Source organism: Pristis pectinata, chromosome 32 (assembly GCF_009764475.1).
Source record: "Pristis pectinata isolate sPriPec2 chromosome 32, sPriPec2.1.pri, whole genome shotgun sequence".
In the NCBI taxonomy this organism is placed as follows: Eukaryota; Metazoa; Chordata; class Chondrichthyes; order Rhinopristiformes; family Pristidae; genus Pristis; species Pristis pectinata.
In genome coordinates, this window is record NC_067436.1 from 15,883,858 (window position 1) to 15,904,387 (window position 20,530).

The 20,530-nt window shown below is 44.1% G+C and overlaps 2 protein-coding genes across 2 annotated transcripts in view; one reads left to right on the forward strand and one right to left on the reverse strand.

The window, feature by feature from the left end:
• ccdc33 (coiled-coil domain containing 33) overlaps window positions 1-8,412 on the reverse strand; it is a 241,599-nt gene extending 233,187 nt beyond the window's left edge. The window contains exons 1-3 of the mRNA XM_052042733.1: window positions 7,958-8,412; window positions 2,928-3,367; window positions 536-727 (exon numbers count right to left, since the gene is read on the reverse strand). Of these exons, the coding sequence (XP_051898693.1) occupies window positions 536-727; window positions 2,928-3,367; window positions 7,958-8,228 (903 nt within the window). The 5' untranslated portion in view covers window positions 8,229-8,412. The remainder of the gene's footprint in view (window positions 1-535; window positions 728-2,927; window positions 3,368-7,957) is intronic.
• A 7,744-nt stretch (window positions 8,413-16,156) lies between these two features.
• Window positions 16,157-20,530, forward strand: part of stra6 (signaling receptor and transporter of retinol STRA6) — a 36,347-nt gene continuing 31,973 nt past the window's right edge. The window contains 4 exon segments of the mRNA XM_052042386.1: window positions 16,157-16,338; window positions 16,425-16,509; window positions 17,306-17,417; window positions 18,130-18,201. The gene's annotated coding sequence lies outside the window, so the exon portion shown is untranslated.

A 20,530-nucleotide genomic window follows, 5' to 3' on the forward strand; every position in this document is an offset into this window, starting at 1 on the left:
AGGAATTTCTTCAGCCAGAGGGTAAATCTGTGGAATTCGTTGCTGCAGAGGGCTGTGGAGGCCAAGTCATTGGCTGTATTTAAGGCAGAGATTGATAGGTTCTTGATTGGTAAGGGGGTTAAGTTTACAGGGAGAGGATGGGAGGATGGGGCTGAGAAAGAATCAGCCATGATTGAATGGTGGAGCAGACTCAATGGGCCAAATTCTGCTCCTATATCTTGTGGTCTTATGATCATTTATCCTGAGACAAAGGCTCCCTTGCACTAGATTCCCTCATCATAGAAAATACTCTCACAACATCTCTCCTGTGAAGTCCTCTTGTGTGTTTCAATAAGATCACTTTCTCATTTTTCTGAACTTCAGGAGTATGGGCCCAATCTACTTCTGAATGGACAGTAACTTTCGGATAACATCTCTACATACCTCCCCCATCAAAGGAAATAGTTTTCCCCGATCAATAACTTAAACATCTCAATCAATTCACCTCTCAATCTTCTCTGTTTCCACAAAGCTCCAGCTAAACTACAGTACTCACACGTTTGCAAGGATGTGTTTCAAAGCTTCTCGCAGGGATGTGTTCCGGAGAAGAAAGACGGAAGCTGGAATCACTGGACTGCCGCGGATATGCAAGATTGTCCACCACTGGGGTAGGAGAAGGGCTTTCTTCAGGGGGCTCAGGCAAAGGTTCAGGATCAGTTCCCTCCTTAGGTTCATTCTCCTGTTGGGACTTGAGGGAGAGAAAAAAAACAGAGCAGGTCATGCCCCAGAGTAAAGCACCACCCTGATAAACAACACCTGTTAATCTACAATCTTCTTTGACATTGCAGTTATGGGATGCCTGGTATTGTTTTCAGATTGTGAACACATCAAAGATCTAAGATGCTCAATATCATAAGTGATGAGGTGACATCCTCAGCATTGAGGAGACATCATGATAAGACATCTTCATTAGTCACATGTACATCGAAACACACAATGAAATGCATCTTTTGCGTAAAGTGTTCTGGGGGCAGCCCGCAAGTGTCGCCACGCTTCCGGTGTCAACATAGCATGCCCACAGCTTCCAAACCCGTACGTCTTTGGAATGTGGGAGGAAACTGGAGCACCTGGAGGAAACTCATGCAGACACAGGGAGAATGTAAAAACTCCTTACAGACAGTGGCTGGAATCGAACCTGAGTCGCTGGCACTGTAATAGCGTTACGCCAACCGCTACACTACAGTGCCTGCAGTGTTGAAAAGAAAGCATCCTCAATATCAAGAACCATCTCTTGAAAGAGAACGTCTACTCCTCAATCTGTGTGACAGCGACAAACAAACTGTAACCCACAAGAAAGCAATTGAGAAAACTGATGTCTTACTTGAGCTCAAATGGCTCCAGTGTAGAACTCTGACTGGTTGCATCACGGCCTGATATGGGAACTCCAATGCACAGGAATGCAAGAGGGTGGTGGGACTCAGCCATCGCAGGTACAGCTCTCCCCACCATTGAGGACATCTACAAGAGGCGATGACTCAGGATGATGACGTCCATCATTAAGGGCCCCCACTATCCAGACCATGCCCTCTCCTCACTGCTGCCATCAGGCAGGAGGTACAGGAGCCTAAAGACCCACACCTCAAGGTTCACAACAGCTTCTTCCCCACTGCCATCAGATTCTTGAACTGACCTGAAAACGCCTAACTCCACCTCGGACCATATTTCCCTCAACTTGCACTAGTGTCGTTATGTTTATTATTTTTTATTTTGTCGTGTCAGTTATGTATAATTTATGTTAATTTAAGTTTACATAGTTTATGTTTGTCCTCTTCTTGTAATGTACTGTGCTGCAGCTGCAAAAAGCTCATTTTCATGGCATTTATACCCTGGGTACATATACCCATGACAATAAACTTGAACGAATCTTTGTTAAGGGTTTTCTAAGTTCCAATAAACTCTGCAATACCCCAAATTTGATTGCACACAATGGCTTTAAAATGCAATTGCACAATGCAATTGAAAGTGGATTTTTTTGAGATTGAAGGTCTATAGTGACCATGTCTTCTAGAGTCTTACAGTCAGAGCACAAAAATAGGCCCTTCAGCCCATCACATCCATTCTGACCATCAAGTTCCTGAATAGTTTTGTATCGCTCTAACAATCTGACTGGGCACCTCCTGCGTGATTCACCCTCGTCACCCTGAGGCGATTTCTACACCGAGGGACAGGTGATGTCATTTTAGGTGTCGTGCTCCTTTTGAAGCATTGCAGGTCACCTTGGCCCATGTTGCCTGGGGTTCCCGTGGAAGGGAGTGGATGTGCATCAGAGGGACCAAGATGAGTAGGTGACACTGCAGTTTCCAGGCACCAAAAGTCAAAGAATCTGATGTGAAGTTTCTTTAATAGCAAAAAGGATCCAATTTTTAAGAAACATGCTTGAAATCTGAAAAAGAGCCCACTCAAGCTGAACAGAAGATAACACTGATAAACATTTGTGTCCTAATCATTTCATAATGGTCTTGATAGAGTGGACATGGAGAGGATGTTTCCATTAGTGGGAGGGTCTAGAATCCAAGGGCACAACCTCAGAATAAAGGGATGTTTTTTAAAACTGATATGAGGAGGAATTTCTTCAGCAAGAGGGTGGTGGATCTGTGGAACTCGTTGCCACAGAGGGCTGTGGAAGCCAAGTCATTGGGTGTATTCAAGGCAGAGATTGATAGGTTCTTGATTGGTAAGGGGGTTAAGAGTTACAGGGAGAAGGCAGGAGAATGGTGCTTAAAAAAAAACAGACATGATTGACTCAATGGGCCAAATGCCCTGATTCTGCTCTTATATCTTATAACACATAAAAGGATTTTGATAAACAATCAATATCCAAATTTTCGCTATCGGGGTCAGTCTCAAATCAATCGAGTCGAAGAATCGTCGGCACCTTTAGCACCTACCTGAGGAATGGGTGAAGGCAATGGTGTCTGTTGTCGCGTTAACACGGTGTGAGGTGGAGTCGATTTGCGAGTCGTCACTGGCAGTAAGCTTGGGCTAAGGGGTTGCGCGTGACCTCTGTCTGTGCTCACTGGTGGTGTGGAATCAGCCTTCGGGACATCCCTCAGGGGTCGCGTCTCATGGAAACGCACCTTATAAGCCATTCTCCCACAGTGCATTGACAGGGCGTCATCCTGCACTCTGAGCAGCGTCATAATGTTGCTGTAGCAATAGAAGTCCTCGTCATCCTTCGCCAAAACATTGATCCTGGGTGTGTCAGTGCGTGGGTAGATGGCAAAAAATGCCTCCCCTGCTTTCTGCCCTCCCTTCAGCGATGAGCCAGTGACTCGAAAGGCCTCGATACGCAACCTCACATCGTGGTTTTTATCATTTTGGCAGTAACCTATAAGAAATGGATGCATTTATATAGCACCAGAAAGTATCCTGACTGGTTACATCATGGTCTGGTACGGCAACTTGAATGCGCAGGAATGTATGAAGCTGCAGAGGGTAATGGACTCTGCCCAATACATCACCGACACATCCCTCCCCACAATCGGTAGTATCTATAGAAGGCGCTGCCTCAAGAAGGCAACATCTGTCATCAAAGACCCCCACCATCTGGGCTATGCCATCTTCTCACAGCTACCATCGGGCAGGAGGTACAGAAGCCTCCACCAGTCCCACACCACCGGGTTCAGGAACAGCTTCTTCTCTTCGACCATTCAATTCTTGAACCAACCTGCACAACCCTAATCACTACCTCAGTATAATAAAGCTATGACCTCTTTGCACTACAACAGACTTCAGTTTTTATTTGTTCAAATTGTGTTCTTTCTTGTAAAAATTGTGTATATTTTATGCTTAATTTATGTTTTTCCTGTGAATGCTGCTTATCTGAAGCTATGTGCCTGTGATGCTGCCGCAAGTAAATTTCTCATTACACCGGTGCACACATGCTCTTGTGCATATGACAAGAAACTCCACTTTGATTTTGAGAACATCACATAGCAAGTCATTGTCAATGACTAACATGTTGGAAGACACTGCAGCCTATCTGTGCACAGTAAGATTCCATAAACAGTCAAGTAAATGAAGTTTTAGGTATTAAGATGACACGAGAGAGTACAGAGGAGCCTTGCAAGGACATTGCAAGGGCTGGACAACATTAGTAATAGTGGGTACCCAGGCCATGAGGCTGTTTTCATTGGAATGAAAGAAAGTGGAAAAAGTTATGATGGTGCTGAAGAAGGAGCAGAGGAGATTCACCAGGATGTTGCCTGGGATGGAGGGTTTATGAGGAGGGATCAGAGGAATTAGGATTAGGATTAGGATTAGGATATCTTTATTAGTCACATGTACATCGAAACACACAGTGAAATGCATCTTTTTGCGTAGAGTGTTCTGGGGGCAGCCCGCAAGTGTCACCACGCTTCCGGCGCCAACATAGCATGCCCACAATTTCCTAACCCGTATGTCTTTGGAATATGGGAGGAAACCGGAGCACCCAGAGGAAACCCACGTAGTCTGTTTGCCCTGGAACGGAGGAGGTTAAGAGGAAATCATGACTGAGGTAATTAAAGTTATGAAGGATACAGATGAGGTGGGCTGTAGGAAACTTTTCCCCATATCAGAGGTATATAAACCTAGAGGACATAGATTTAGGGTAAGGCATAAGAGGTTTAGTGAGGACCTGAGGAGGACCTTTTCCAACCAGAGAATGGTGAGTACCTGGAATACGCTGCCTGAGAGAGTGGTATAGGCAGAGTTACTGACAGCATTTAAGACATATCTAGATGAACACCTGAATCGCCCAGGCTTAGAAGGCTGTGGGCCAGGTGATGCAAGGCAGTCCATAAGATATAGGAGCAGAATTAGGCCATTTGGCCCATTGAGTCGGCTCTGAAGATGGGATTAATATGGATGGGTGCCCACTGGTCAGCATGGACACAGTGGCCTGTTTCCCTGCTGTACTGGAGATGTATAAGATGCTGGGGGTATGCAGAGAGGACCTGTTACCTCAGCAGACAGGTCAGTAATCAGAGGCCATATATTTAGATTAATAAGTAGAAGGGTTAGAATAGAGTTGAGAAACAAGTGGTGGGAGTCTGGAATTCGCTGTCCAAGAAGTTGGTGGAACCAGAAACATTCTTCCTATTTAAGGAGTAGCTGGATGATCACAAAGACCAAGGATTGGGTAGTAGGATTAACCCAAGGTCCATTTTTGAGCCAGCAAAGTCACAAAGTCATCAATGGCATTTTGTGTGGTAAATTTCTAAAATTCTATGGTTAAATATTAACCAACAGCACTCCTTTGTTCTTCTTTGACATAGTGGCCTTGGAATCGTTTACATCTTCCTTGGAGCATAGATAGGGTTTCAGAAGGATGGGGGGGATCTCATTGAACCCTACCAAATAATGAAAGATCTGGATAGAGTGGACGTGGAGAGGATGTTTCCATTAGTAGGAGAGTCTAGAATCCGAGAGCACGGCCTCAGAATAAAAGGACGTCCCTTTAAAACTGAGATGAGGAGGAATTTCTTCAGCCAGGGGGTGGTGAATCTGTGGAATCTGTTGCCACAGGAGGCCAAGTCATTGGGTGCATTTAAGGCAGAGACAGATAAAGGGGGTTGATTGGTAAAGGGGTTAAGGTTTATGGGGAGAAGGCAGGAGAATAGGGTTAAAAAAAATCAGCCATGATTGAATGGCAGAGCAGACACGATGGACCGAATGGTCTAATTCCACTCCTATATTTTATGGTCTTATAGCTTGGATTGAAATTTTAACCAAAAGACAACACCCATAACTGTGCAGCACTCCCTCAGTACCACGCCAGGAACGTCAGGCTGGATTTTGAGCTCAGGGCTCCACGGTAGTACTCGAGCTACAACCTCCTGACCCAAAGGTGAGACTTTTACTCCCTGCACCACATGTGGGAGGAGTAATGGGTGGAAGTAATGGTGCTTCAACAACATCCTTAATGCAAAGGCCAGTACCAAGATCACTGAGCAGCTGCAAGCTATTGGTTCTCCTCTGATGGTAATTGCAACTGCCAGCGATGGAGTAAAATTGCAGCTTTCCCAATAGCATGAAGCAAAAGTGGAAAGAACAGTTAAACAGGGGTCACATGGACCTTGGGCTGCAAGTACATTCGCAGGACTCAGAAAACACAATATACACAAGACACTGCAGACATTGGAATCTGGAGCAACAAACAATCTGCTGGAGGAACTCAGTGAGTTGAGCAGCATCTGTGGGGGGGAAAGAATAGTCAACGTTTCGGGTCGAGACCCTGCATCGGGTCCCTTTCAGTCAAGAAGGTAAAATCTATCATCAAGGATTCCCACCATCCAGGCCATGCCCTCTTCTTGCTACTAGCCTGAAGTCCCACACCACCAGGTTCAGAAACAGCTACTTTCCTACAACTATCAGGTTCTGCAGAACCCTAACCATAGCTCAGCAATTACGGACCACCTCTTGTACTACCGTGGACTTGTCTTCGATTATGTCTTTGTTTTTGTTTTGCGCTGAGGTTTGCCTTTGCACAGTCCTTTTTGCTGTATGGTATAATTTTATGTATAATTTATAAATGTGTAATTTATATTCTGTGTGTTGTCTGTACCTATGTGCCTGTGATGCTGCTGCAAGTTTTTCATTGTGCCTGTACCTCACCGTACTTGTGCACATGACAATAAATTCGACATAACTTGAGGTTCAGGCCTCTCCTGGTGAGATAGGACTATTCATTGCAGCATAGGAGAAGGAGGGGTGATATTATAGAGATGTATAACATCATGAGGGGCAAAGATAGGGTGAATGTACACTGTCTTTTTAAGAATCAAGAACGAGAGGGCACAGGTTTAAGGTGAGAGAGGAGAAATTTAATAGGAACTAGAGGGGCAACTTTTTGACCCAGAGGGTGGTCCATATATGGAATGAGCTGCCAGAGGAAGTGGTTAAGGCAAGTACATTAACAATATTTAAAAGGCACTTGGACAGGTGCATGGATAGGAATAGCTTAGAACGATATGGACCAAACGCAAGCAAATAAGTAACTGGTAATTGGTTTATTATTGTCACATGTACCGAGATACAGTGAAAACCTTTGTTTTGCATGCCATCCAGACAGATCACTCCAAATCATAAGTACATCGAGGTAGTACAAAGGGAAAAGCAATGCTGAATGCAGAATATAATGTTACGGTTACAGAGTAAGTGCAGTGCAGGCAGACAAATAAGGTGCAAGGGCCATGATGAGGTAGATTAAGAGATCAAGAGTCCATATTTATCATACACGAGGTTGGTTCAAGAGTCTTATAACTGCAGGATAGAAGCTGTCCTTGAGCCTAATGGTAGTGTTTTCAAACTTTTGTATCTTCTGCCTGATGGAAGGGGGGAGAAGAGAGAATGACCAGGGTGGGAGGGTTCTTTTATTATGTTGGCTGCTTTCCTGAGGCAGTGGGAAACGTAAACAGAATCATCAGAGGGGAGACTAGTTTTCATGATAGACTGGGCTGAGTTCACAACACTCCGCAATTTCTTCCAGCAACATCCCAAAGATGTGCAGGTTGGGAGGTTAATTGACTGCTGTCGACATTTCGGATCGAGACTTCCATCTGGATCTGGGCCTGGACCCTTCATCAGTCCAGATGAAGGGTCCCGGCCTGAAACGTCGTCCGTACATTTCCCTCCATAGATGCCTGACCTGCCGAGTTCCTCCAGAGCTCTGTGTGTTGCGGAGGGAAAGGTTGTTGTCTTGACACCACGCCAGTTGACTGGCTTATATGGGTATCTTGGTTGGCATGGACTGGTTGGGCTGAAGGATCTGTTTCAGTGCTGTTTGACTCCATGACTTGAGGAGGGGACAACAGGTCAGCATGCCCTGGACTCCTGCCATTCGCTCTACACCACAAGTCAGGCTAACTACACACCCAACTGACTGGACACCTGAGCCAAGAGGCCGCCTCATCATTTCCCCAATCAGGTGATTTACCTTTAGGAAGCCTGAAGAGGAATTTCTTCCTGGCGACCGTGTGGATCTCCCCGAGGCTGGTCTGGGCCACCATATCGGTGGTGGCCGAGTTGGTGCACAGGGCCCCGCCGTCGTTGACCTGCAGCCTGACGCCGGCGGCCGAGCCTTCGAGCAGTGGGTTCTCCACCGCCAGCCTCAGCGCGTAGCGGCCCAGCTCGTTGAACTGCACGTTGACGATCTCGAAGTGGAAGTCCAGCTCCTTGTTTTCAATCTCCAGCCGCGACTTGTGCATGTTGGTCCCGGTCCGGGGGGCGAGGCGAGCAAGCGGCCAGCCGGTGGAAGTCTAGACCGCCAGAGAATCAAGGTAAAGGAGGTGAAGCTTCTTGGGACACGACCCCTGAATGGTTTCCACTCAGCTATTGTTTGGTAATGGCAATGGAATTTAACAGCATTACTTCGCCTCCAAACACCTCAGCCTGAAGGCTTCTATTAAGATAAGTAGCCACTTTTGGGATCTAAAATGCAAGCTCTAGTCTCTGTTCCTACTGCCTTTGGGAAGTACAGTTCACACAACCTGTTCAGTTTGTTGTTGGGAATCTGGGCAGCAACCAGCAACCAATCAAAGTGCTGCATAAAACACTTCAAAGTCAATGGATTAAGCATATTATAATAACTAAATTGGCTTGATATACAATGGCACCTCCTTCACTTGCCACAGATAAGCTGGAGACGTATCAGCTTCAAGCTCCATGTAGTTTAAGAATTCAATTTCCTGCATTTAAAAGGTAGACAGGTGATTTTAATTTTAGCTCCGGTTAGTTTTTAAGTCCTAACGGTCGTACAAGTTGGAAACAGTCCTGTTCACCCACTGAGTCATGCAGCCCATTTATTTGGACACAAGAGACTGCAGATGCTGGGATGTGGAGCAAAAGATGAGCCGCTGGGAGGAATCAGCGGGTCGAGCAGCATCTGTGGAGGGGAATAGACAGTCGACGTTTCGGGTCAAAACCCTTCGACTGATCCCGAGACCCGAAATGACGACTGTCTATCTCCCACCACAGAAGCTGCCTGAGTTCCTCCAACAGCTTGTTTTATGCACCCATTTACACTTATCTTACGCAAATCCCATTTCTTCTCCTTTCCCAGGGTCTACCACTCACCTACACATTAGGGGCAATTACAGTAGCCAATTGAACTACCACTCTGCACTTCATTGGGATATAGGAGGCAACCAGAGCACTTAGGGGAAACCCACACAGTCACGGAGAGAATCTGTAAATTCCAAAGTCAGGATCAAACCCAGGTCACTGGAGTTAGGTGGTAACAGCTCCACTAGCTATGTCACTCAGTCTTTCAATTAAAAGACAGATTCATTGGATCAAGCAGCAAATTTCATCCTCTATCAAGTCGATTTTATTGTCATGTGAACAAGTATGGTGAGGTACAGGTACAATGAAAAACTTGCTTGCAGCAGCATCATAGGCATGTAGGTTCAGACAACACACAAAACATCAATTATACATAAATTATACAAGAGAGAAAAAAAGACTGTGCTGAAGCAAAACTTTAGTGCAAAAAAGACACAATCAGAGAGAAGTCCATGGCAGTGCAAGCGGTGGTCCATAGTGTTCTGTTGCTGAGGTAGGGTTAGGGTTGTGCAGGTCAGTTCAAGAACCTGATGGTTGTAAGAAAGTAGCTGTTCCTGAACCTGGGGGTGTGGGACCTCAGGCTTCTGTATCTCCTGCCTGACCGTAGCAGCAAGAAGAGGGCATGGCCCAGATGGTGTTGAACCTTGATGATAGATGCTGCCTTCTTGAGGCAGCACCTCCTGCAGATGTTCAAGTTTCCAGGTAGCACCTCCTGCAAATTTCCCCAATGCACATCACAGGTGTCTTAGCAAACATAAATTGCCACTAAGCCATGCATTGGTAAGTAAAGTAGAGAACGACACAGAGGTTTATGGAGGGAATTCCTTAACTTAGGGCCTGGGCTGGTGATTTTCTTTTCCTTTGCAAATATTTAAAGGTTATGACAGGGTCCCATTCCTTAGAGCAGCTGCCAGCCAGCCTCACTGACTTAGTGAGTGAGTCAGTCAGGCTCAGCATCCCACTCTGCTCGGCTTGAGCCAGCCCCCAGTTGTTGGAGCTCGGGGTGGTGGGGCGGTGGGGAGAGAAGGCATGCGGAAGCGCCCCCTTCCCTACCTGCAGAAGATGCCTGCAGCCCCATGGCAGCCGGCAAATCCATCCCACCGGTCACCCAAACGCTCTTTTGTACATGAGGGCTGTCCAGATGTCAGGCGTTCATAACCCTGGGAGGATCTGCATCCAGTTCCCTTTCGAGGGATCAGTCACTCTACCTCCCCTATCCCTTCAGAGAGCACCTTCTGGATCAAAACAATTCGTATTTGGATTGGCTTTAGGAAGATCATTCGAGGCCATTCAATGTCAAAGAGTTATACAGCACAGAAAAAGGCCCTTCGGCCCAACCAGTCCATGCCAAACCAGATACCCCATCCAAGCTCGTCCCATTTGCCAACATTTGGCCCATAACCTTCTAAACCTTTCCGATCGAAGTACCTGTCCAATTGTCTTTTAAAAGTTGTTCTTGTACCTGCCTCAACCACTTCCTCTGGCAACTCATTTCACATAATACCACCCTGTGTGTAAAAAAAATTGCCCCTCAAGTTCCTATTAAATCTCTCCCATCTCACCTTAAACCTATGCCCTCTAGTTCTTGATTCCCCAACCCTGGGAAAAAGACTGTGTGCATTCTGTCTATGCCCCTCATGATTTTATACACCTCTATAAGATCACCTCTCAGTCTCCTATGCTCCAAGGAATAAAGACCTAGCCTGTCCAACCTCTCCCTATAAATCAGTCCCTCAAGTCCTGGCTCTCACCAAAACCTCTTGAACCAAAGCCTCAGCTCCCCACTCCCCACTGATGTAGATTCTTCCATGAGGAAACATTCTTTCGACATTCACCCTGTCATGTTTCCTCAACATCTTATATCTTTCTCTCTCACCCTGACATCCATAAGCCAAGACTGTCCAACTTTCCTCCCCACCCACCCATTACATATATCAGTTTAGTATCCCTTCTCTGAACTGCTTCCAATGCATTAACGTCATTCCTTAAATAAAGAAACCAATACTGTAACGCAGATGTGGTCTTCCCAATATAACTAAAGCAAAACTTCCTTAATTGTGTATTTAATTCCCCTCGCAATAAACGATAACACTTAATTAACTTGATATGGTACTTCCACAGTATTGTAATCGATGGGATCAAAAGCACTTAAGACTGCTAGCTTTCATAATTACATGCTGTACTTTCTGGCTAACCTTTTGCAAATCATGTACCAGGGCTCCCAGATGCCTCTGCTTCTCAGAGTTCTGCATTCTCTCATCTTTTAGATAATAAGCTTTTTGTTTCTTCTCAAAATAGACTATTTCAACTTTTCCCCACGTTGTACTCCATATTCCAGAACATTGCCCACTCTTTTAACCTATCACTATCCCCTTGTAACCTGTCACAACTTACAAACATACCTCTGGCCCCTTCATTCAAGTCCTCTATTTCCTGATCCTCCCCAGGTTACAAGCACCCGACTTATGTACAGCCCATACATACAAACTGTACAAACTAGCATTTGGAGACCGTCAGGATGGATTTACTGGCAAATGCGGGGCTTCAGGTATCTTCTGAGATTGGGGTATTTCTGCATGCCTTCTCTCCCCCCCCACCGCCGCAACAATCGGGGGCTGGGTTGAGCCGAGCAGAGCTGGGAGCTCCGAACAGACTCACTCACTCACTCACTGAGTCAGTGAAGCTGGCTGATGGCCATTCTTCCCATGCCCACTCACTCTCCCGTCACAGCTGTTTCTGTGACCCTCACCCAGTCTGGATGAAGGGTCTCAATCCGAAACGTCGACCATCCGTTTCCCTCCATAGGTGCTGCCTGACCCACTGAGTTCCTCCAGCGCTCTGTGTGTTGAGCCTCTCCCACGCACTGTCTTTGTTCATTTAGTTTGGTTCGCGGACAGTTCTCAGGAACGGAGCCCTGTCATAACCTGGGGACTCCCTGTCAATCGTAAAAAGTTACATCTTGCCAACCAGAAAAACTCGTATGTGCCTAGTCTGTCATTCCCAGCTCACCAATCTTAGTCATTGACAGTGGTCCCTCAGAATTGAGGATGACACCTGTCAGGCCTGGTGGGTCTTCAGATGACTGAGGAGCCCATTTCTGGATGCACATGTTCTTTAGCTGTAGGGGCGTGCTGTTATTCAGGGGAATGGGGCTGCAGACTTGGGTTTGTTCCCTCCCTTTGCCTCCACTGTTCTGCCTTAGCATTGAGTCATTGGGTCTCAACATGGTACAAGGCTAAATAGACCAGGTAGTGCCACACCAAGCAGTTAGCAGCTTTATTCCCCCCTGTCATTGCTATCGATGCCTTCATGCAGGAGGCAAACATGACTGTATCTTGTTTTTTTGGCCATGTTTTAGTGTTGCCCAGTGGAGAGCTGGGAGAAGAGAATTTGGCAAGGGAAACTGTTTTTGAGCATCTGGACGCAGCAGTCAATCCAATAGTGTTTATTCCACTGGAGCGAGGTTTCAATGCTGCTGGTTGCGGCTTCATGGAGGATGCCCACGTTGATCTGGTTGTCCTCCACTTTGATCTCCAACAACCAAGTACTGTTGAAAGTATCCTGACTGGTTGCATCATGGTCTGATATGGCAATTCGAATGTGCAGGAACATAAGAAGCTGCAGAGAGTAGTGAACCTAGCCCAATACATCACGAACACATCCCTCCCCACCACTGAAAGCATCTACGTAAGGCGTCACCTCAAGAAGGCAACATCTATCATCAAAGATCCCCACCATCCAGCCATACCATTTTCTCGCAGCTACCATCGGGCAGGAGGTACAGAAGCCTGAAGTCCCACACCATCAGGTTCAAGAACAGCTACTTCCCTTCAACCATTCACTTCTTGAACCAACCGGCACAACTATAATCGCTACCTCAGTATAGAAACACTATGACCTATTTGACTTAGTTGCACAACAATGGACTTCAGGTTTTTTTTGTTCTAATTGTGTTCTTTCTTGGACAATTTTTGTATAATTTCTGTTTTAATTTATGTTTCTCTTGTGAATGTTGTGTCTCTGATGCTATGTGCCTGTGATGCTGCTGCAAGTAAGTTTTTCACTCCACATGTGCTTATGACAATAAACTCGACTTGACTTGACCAATGGTGGAAGCCCTCAAGAAGTCTTCATGTGGCATCAGCAGATGGTGCAGGTTCCACTGTAGCAGAGGAGGTGAAACAACACAACATCCTTATAAACCAGGACCTTCGTTGACTTCCAAAGGTCAGTCTTCAGAGACGTTCTCCTGACTTGAAGAAAGCAGCACTGGCACAGGTGACCCAATGCCGGATTTTACACCAGTGGTAGGTCTTTGGGAGAGGTAAATGCCGAGACAGGGAAAGTGCTCCTCATGATCCAAAGTCATCCCATCTAAGGTGATGTTGCAAGGGACATTCAACTTTTTTTTAAATTTCAAAAGTGAACTTTATTCATAATAAAAAAATATACAATAGAATAAACACAATGCAAAAGATTTTTTACATTCTTAGTGTCATATGGTCTTTGCATTCAGTAGTGTTAACACTTTTATTTAAACCATAGCACCATTGCCACTCATGTGACCTCTGGGGTGATACACCCTTTCATTGTTTGAGGGGCTTCCCCACCTGACTCAGACTCTCCATGTCTGGTAGCAGAGAGACCCTAGACTGTGGTCCTTCCCCACAGAGCCTGTGCATTGGCTGCACCAAGCTTCAGTGCGTCCCTCAGCACGTACTCCTGCAGCCTGGAATGTGCCCGTCGGCAGCATTCCCTTACGGACATCTCACAGTGCTGGAAGACCAACAAGCTTTGGGCAGACCAAAGGGGTCTTTCACTGAGTTGATGCATTGTGTAATGAATTGAACTGTAGGAATAGTATGCAAGACAAGTTTTTCACTGTACCTCAGTACATGTGACTAATTTACTTGATGTCTGTCTTGGTGTGTGACCTTGAGAACAGCCCGTAGATCAAAAAGTCCTCTGTTATGGAGCTGCTTGGGATGAATTGAGACAAGAACCCTTGCATCCTTCTCTTACCAATTCAACTAGCCCAGAACGTCAGTAGGGGAACTTTTTGGCACATTCAGGGATAGGTCAAATCTCTTATATAAAGGTGTAAAGAAATCTAGCATTACTTGCAGGTCCCATGGAGAGAGAGCCATCATGCAGCACTCATCTGTAGACTGAGATCAGGGATGTCTATGGTGATGAATTTAGTTTTAGTCTGGAATCAGATTTTGCACTCCAAAGCAGCTGCCAGATCAGTGCACTGGCATGTCAGTATACAAACAGACGGTGCTTCTAACCTCCCTATACTTGCCATGAGAGTTAATCAGCAGATTATTAATATCAATGTACAAAAAGCAATAATTAAACTTTTAAATGTTTTAATATATTTAAGTGGGAACACAGTGTTGAAGAGAAATTTAAAGAGATCAGAATTTCAAATGAAAAATTTGTGTATTCCACATAACAATCTGTATGTGCATTTGTGTGCATGTGTTTGGGGGGGAATTTTTTTGTGTGTGTATTTGCATATGTTGCTTGTATGTTTATGAATTTGTGAATTTACTGTATATCTGTTTTTCTGAGGTTTTGTCTTTACATTTATGCCTGTGTTGTTTGCATATTGTTATGGACTCGATGAATGTCCCTTTAAGATAGAGTTAGTAGTGTGTGTGTGTGTGTGTGTGCGTGCGTGCGTGTGTGTGTGGCGTGCTTACATCAACAGAAGATAAAGGACGTAATGACGTTGTTGAAGAAGTCAGAGAGAGAGAGAGAGAGAGAAAAGGGAGAGAGACACCAGCCTGCTAGTTTCTCTATCGATGGATGAGAAACAATAACTGTGTCCGTCACTGCAATCCACGTATGGAAATTGGAAGTAATCCGGTGGAGTTCACTTTGTTGCTGACCTGTAGAAGGAAACAGGTATTTGTGTGGACGGCCACGATTTGGATGCTTTTCGGGGTGAGGAAGTCACTACTGAGTAAACACTGAGGTGTTGTTTGGGTTCCATCGTGGAACATTTGGATTTCGTAATTACTCTCTCTATGTTCTCTACATCTATGTCTTATCTTCAAACAACAGTGGTTGTTGAAGAAGCCTTTGCTCATGTTTCGCCTTATGGCTTGTTGAACTGAACTTTAAGAACCATTCCTGGACTTGGAGTTTGGGATTTTGCCACACACACATGAAGAGTTTAGTTTTTGGGGTTAATGTTCAAGGTTTAACATGTTTACTTCTAACATACTAACATTTTTACTTTTTTTTCCTATTATCATAAGTAGTGATTAATAAAATAGTTTTTAACACTGAATCATGACCCAGTGTGTTTCTTTTGTTGCTGGTTGGTAACAATATGTATTTGTATGTTTGTGTTTATGTATGTATCTGTGTGTGTGTTTTTGCATTTGTGTGTATATTATGTATGTAGTTTTAGTATGTTTGTGTGTATCTGAATGTTGATGTTTGTGAATTCATGTTCATACTTTTATATTCTGTATATTCTTTGTGTATGTCTGTGATTTTGTATGTTCGTGTATCTGTGTGTCTGCATTTGTAAGTTTGTGCACATTTGTGTTTGTGAGTTTGCGTCTGAATAGCTATATTTTTGTGAGGTTTTTCTCCCAACATTTGGCTGTGTTTGTTCATGTACGGTCTCCACGTGTGTGCGTCTGTACACATATATCTGTGTAAAGGTTTGTGCCTGTACATTTATGTCTGAGTATGTGTGTGTGTGTGTGTGTTCCTACATTTAGTCTTTTATTGTGTGTGTACACTTGCGGCAAGAGAGAAAGATAAACTTTAACCCTCTTTCACCAACAAAGCAAAAGGGAATAAACAAAATCACACTGGGCCAGAGGTATACTAGTTTTGTTTAGATTTGGAGCTTATAAAGTTCCCTTGCCTCTACATTCCAAACCTTTTGCAAACAAAAGTGCACTTGTTGATTTCAGATTAGTTATAAAGGGAGCGGGCGGGAGCGAACACCCAAGAAATGTTTGCTCTTCCCTATTGTCTATTGGGGACTTTACAACCAGTCTAACTAGTGAACATTAAAAAGGAAGGTGCACCTAGGCTAGCGCTCGTATCCAATTAAAGTGTTCTTTTCCCTCATTCCGCGCTTTAGTGAGCAGTTTTGCAGGAATTTTGTCTTTAAGCTGGATAGGCGGACGGAGTGGACTAGTTCTCTGTTGTCTCAAGGGAGTCGCAATTAACGCACTGAGCCGCGTGTAGCTGCACTCGTCTGCAACAGGGGTAACTCGACAGGTAAACGAGGATTAAAAACTAAAACTTTTTATAAGTGATGGAGTTAATGATTTACAAGATCATCTCTCGTAAATTGTGCATTCCAGGGGACAAACTGTATCAACTCGAAAACACAGCAAATCGAAGTTCTGTGTAAATGAGGCAAACTTCTTGCAAACTTCAGTCATAAAAGTATGTAGTTTATCTGGGGTTTTTTTAATGTTCGTTTCTCACCCACTGGCGTCTATTGTTGAATCTCGTTTTGTATGGCGCGTGTGGAGTTTAATCATAAAACTGAACAACTTAAGTGTAGTTTTTAGTTGAAGTGGAAATGACACCTTACAGGGAGTTTGGAAGCTCAGTGTCAGTCGGATTTCACTTTTCCCTCCCTAACTGCACCCGCCAATTAAAATCAAAGGTGGCATCCTGCCTCGATTCCTAGCTGGGAGTTTGTTGGTAAGTCGTCAAGGATGTAGTTGCAGATGGCTTCAGTAAATAACAATAGTGAATTTTGCAGCAAATTTTGTTTTATTCACCCATTTTAAGTTCAAACCCCTCCTCGAGTCTCGCCTCTTCCTATCCATGTAGTTTCTTCCCTTAGTCCATAAAATAAAATGTACTCCTAATTCTGGTCTCTTGTTCACCCTCTTGTCTTCGACTACTACTTCCTTTCACTTCTCTCGTGTTTAATGATGCTTCTTTGGGCTAATGTTCTGGGTCACTTACCCTGATATCATTTTCTGTGATTTCATTTAACCGACGTTGTTTGGGAATGTTTGTGAAGGGACTTTTTGCTGTGTTCGAAGTACATGGAAGTTAGAATACTCTCCCTGGGGAATGAGACTTGGGCAATGGGCGTAATCAAATCGCTGCAAATTCTATGCAATGGGATTTTTGGCTCAACAGCTCTGCTCTGGAGGTGATTCTCCTCTGGAGACGCCTCCTGCTCATCTTCTGCACCCTGTAACTCCACTTTTTGTTTATCCAGCTGTCCGCCTTGTGATTCCTGTTAGCCACCTCACCACCCCTTGTGGAGATTTCCATTTTATTGGTGCTCCCTGCAAAGCCTCTTTTCATTTTGCTCAATTCTGTTGCCACAGGTATGTCTTGTAAGGTAAGAGGAATAATTGAGATAAGCCTGCGGTGTTATATTTGTATAGTGAGAAGAGGATTTTTATACAGTATTTTTTCCCTTTGGGCAAAGGGCCATTTGATTTTTATTTTTACTGTACCCTGTTCTGTTTCTACAAAACTTCACACATCTGCACTGAAATATGTCTGCTAGGTCAATGAGTTTTTCTCCTGCTGTGGAAAAATTATCTTGTTGGTTTTTTGAGAGAATAATATGTACCCATGCTTTAACAAAGGCATTTAGACAAATTGGATAGGAAAGGTTTAAATGGTTAGGAGAGAGATGGGTCAAACTCAAGCAAATGGGCTAGCTTAAATGGGCATCTTGGTCGGCATGGACAAGTTGGGCTGAAGGGCCTGTTTCCGTGCTGTATGACTGTAAAATGTGCTCTACATTTCGTTGTCTGGTACAATTTGAATTCTGTGTGTTGTGCCTGTGATGCTGCTACAAGCAAGTTTCTCATTATATCTCTACTTCACCAAACTTGTATTCCAATACCTAATATTAACACATCATGAATTATCATTTATTAACAAGCTTAAGTAGTTCATGGTTTTAACACAAACATGTCTATTGACTGGAGCCCTTCCCCAAAAGAACTTCTTGTAACACCTGATCTGTCGTAGTGGTTGCTACCACTTTAAGAAGCTTATCAGCTGTTTTTCATTCTATTGCAACAGAATTTTCTGTGGAACTCGTCAGCAAGCTGCTTCTGTGAAAATCTGCAACAGTGAGATTGCTGTCCCGACACTGTAAGCTTATGTTTACTAATTCATTCCTTTTGTTTCAATTGCTATTTTTTTCCCAGTATCCTGAGAGAAATGCTGAGATAGTTGTCATTGTATTGGGGGAGAGGGGTTAATGGAAATCCCATAATGATCCATCAGATTGCTTCATAATTTAACAGACAATTATGCAATTTCAGTTTTTTCCCTTCGTGGTAGTGGCTCTGAAATTTGACCTTGTAAATTATTTTAATCTTTTCTAATGTGACACTTAAGCCTCTATTTGTAATGTGGGGTCCAGAATTCTGCACAGTAAGCCAAAAATATTGCATGTTATTTTTACTTATCCTGGCAACAGCCCGTCTGCATACTTTGTGGCCTGGAAAGTTTTTTAAATATGTTCTGCAAACTGGTCTTAAAGCTATTAGTCATAGACTTGTACATCATGGAAATGGGTCCTTCTGCCCAATTCGTTCATGTCGACCAAGTTGCTTAGCTGAGCTAATCCTATTTGCCTGTGTTTGGTCCCTATCCCTTTGGGCCTCTTCTATCCATGTACCTATTCAAATGTCTTTCATACTTTGTAATTGTACCTACCTCTGCAGTTTGTTCCATATACACTGCACCACCTGTGTGGAAAAAATTATCCCTTGGGTCCCTTTTAAATCTTTCCCCTCTCAGCTTAAGTCTATATCCTCTACTTTTTGACTCCCCTATCCTGGGAAAAAAACTATGACCACCACCTTATCTGTGCCTCTCATGATTTTATAAACCTCTAGGGTCACCTTTTGGCCTTTTAAACTTCAGGGGAAAAAGTCCCAGCATCTCCTTATGACTCAAGCTTTCCAGTTCCAGTATCGTCCTCGTAAATCTTTTCTGCACCCTTTCCAGCTTAATGACGTCTTTGCTATAGCTGGGTGACCAGAACTGCATGCAATACTCCAAGTGTGGTCTCCCCAACAACTTGTACAGTTGCCAACTCCTGTACTCACACCCTGATTGATTGAAGGCAAGTATGCCAAACATTGCCTTCAACACCCTGTATACCTGCTTCACCACTTTTGAGAGTTCTGGATGCAATTACTCTGCCTGGAGAAAACTGGAGATGATTCCTCACTCCAGGATTGGTGGGACTGCCGCTTGTTTGCCAACTGTGAATCTGCCACCGGCTTTCTTTTTCTAGTTAAGATTCTGGGTTTAGGCTTTGCATTGGTGCTTTAACATTTATAGAACATGTACAGTAATGACAAGACCAGATATTTTATGAATTCTACTTTATATTTCATGAATAAAGTACTTAGGGGGCAACAATTAAGGGCAGAGTCTATGCTGGTAGTTGCCATGCAGTCCTGACAGACTGCTGCATTGTCTGCAGCATAGTGCAGATCATCAGCGCATGCATTTCTCCAACCAGTTTGTGATTATTCCAAAACAAAAGGTTGCCTAATCCTGCATTTTGCAAACAACTAATTAAATGTCTAGTACTAGAGGGCATGCATTTAAGGTGGGGGGGATGGGGATGGTAGTTCAAAGGAGATGTGTGGGGCAAATATTTTGCACAGTGAACGGTGCCTGGAATGTGCAGCCAGGATGGTGGCAAATATGATAGAGGTGTTTAAGAGGCCCCAGGATAGGCACATGAATATGCAGAGAATAGAGGGATATGGACCATGTGCAGGCAGAAGGGATTAAGTGTCATTAGTTTAATTAATTCAGCATAACATTATGAGCTGAAGCGCCTGTTCTAGTGCTGTGCTGTACTGTTCCATGTTAAAAGACCAAGAATTTTGCGACTACCCTTTTCAAAAGGAAATGAGGCAAATGAGATTGAGAGGATTGATCTACTGAGAGCCAGTGCAGTAAAATTGACAATCTACTATCCAACAATTTGGCAATCCCAGTAGTTTGGCATCTGGCTCACTGGATAATGTTTCCTGTGCTCCCCACTCACCAGGGGGCCCTGTTCCCATGTCCCTTTAAATTTGCCCAGTTTCCTGGAAATATTTATTATAATACTATGCAACATCGTAAAAACAAAAAAAGTCCTGATGCAGGATTCCGACCCGAAACATCGGCAATTTCTTTCCCCTCTACAGATGCTGCTCGACCCACTGAGTTTCCCCAGCAGATTGTGTGTTGCTCCAGATTACAGCATCTGCAGTCTCTTGTCTCTCTAAAGTCAAGTAAGAGTATGCTAGAATATTAACATAAATGACATCCAGTTGTCCAGAAAATCCACTAGTCCAGCACTTCCTCAGTGTGCCAGGATATTGGAGTTTTACTGTACGTTAACTGGCCAGAAATCCTCAAACTACAGCTTTTGTTTTTTTTAAATTTTACCTCTTGACCAAGCTAT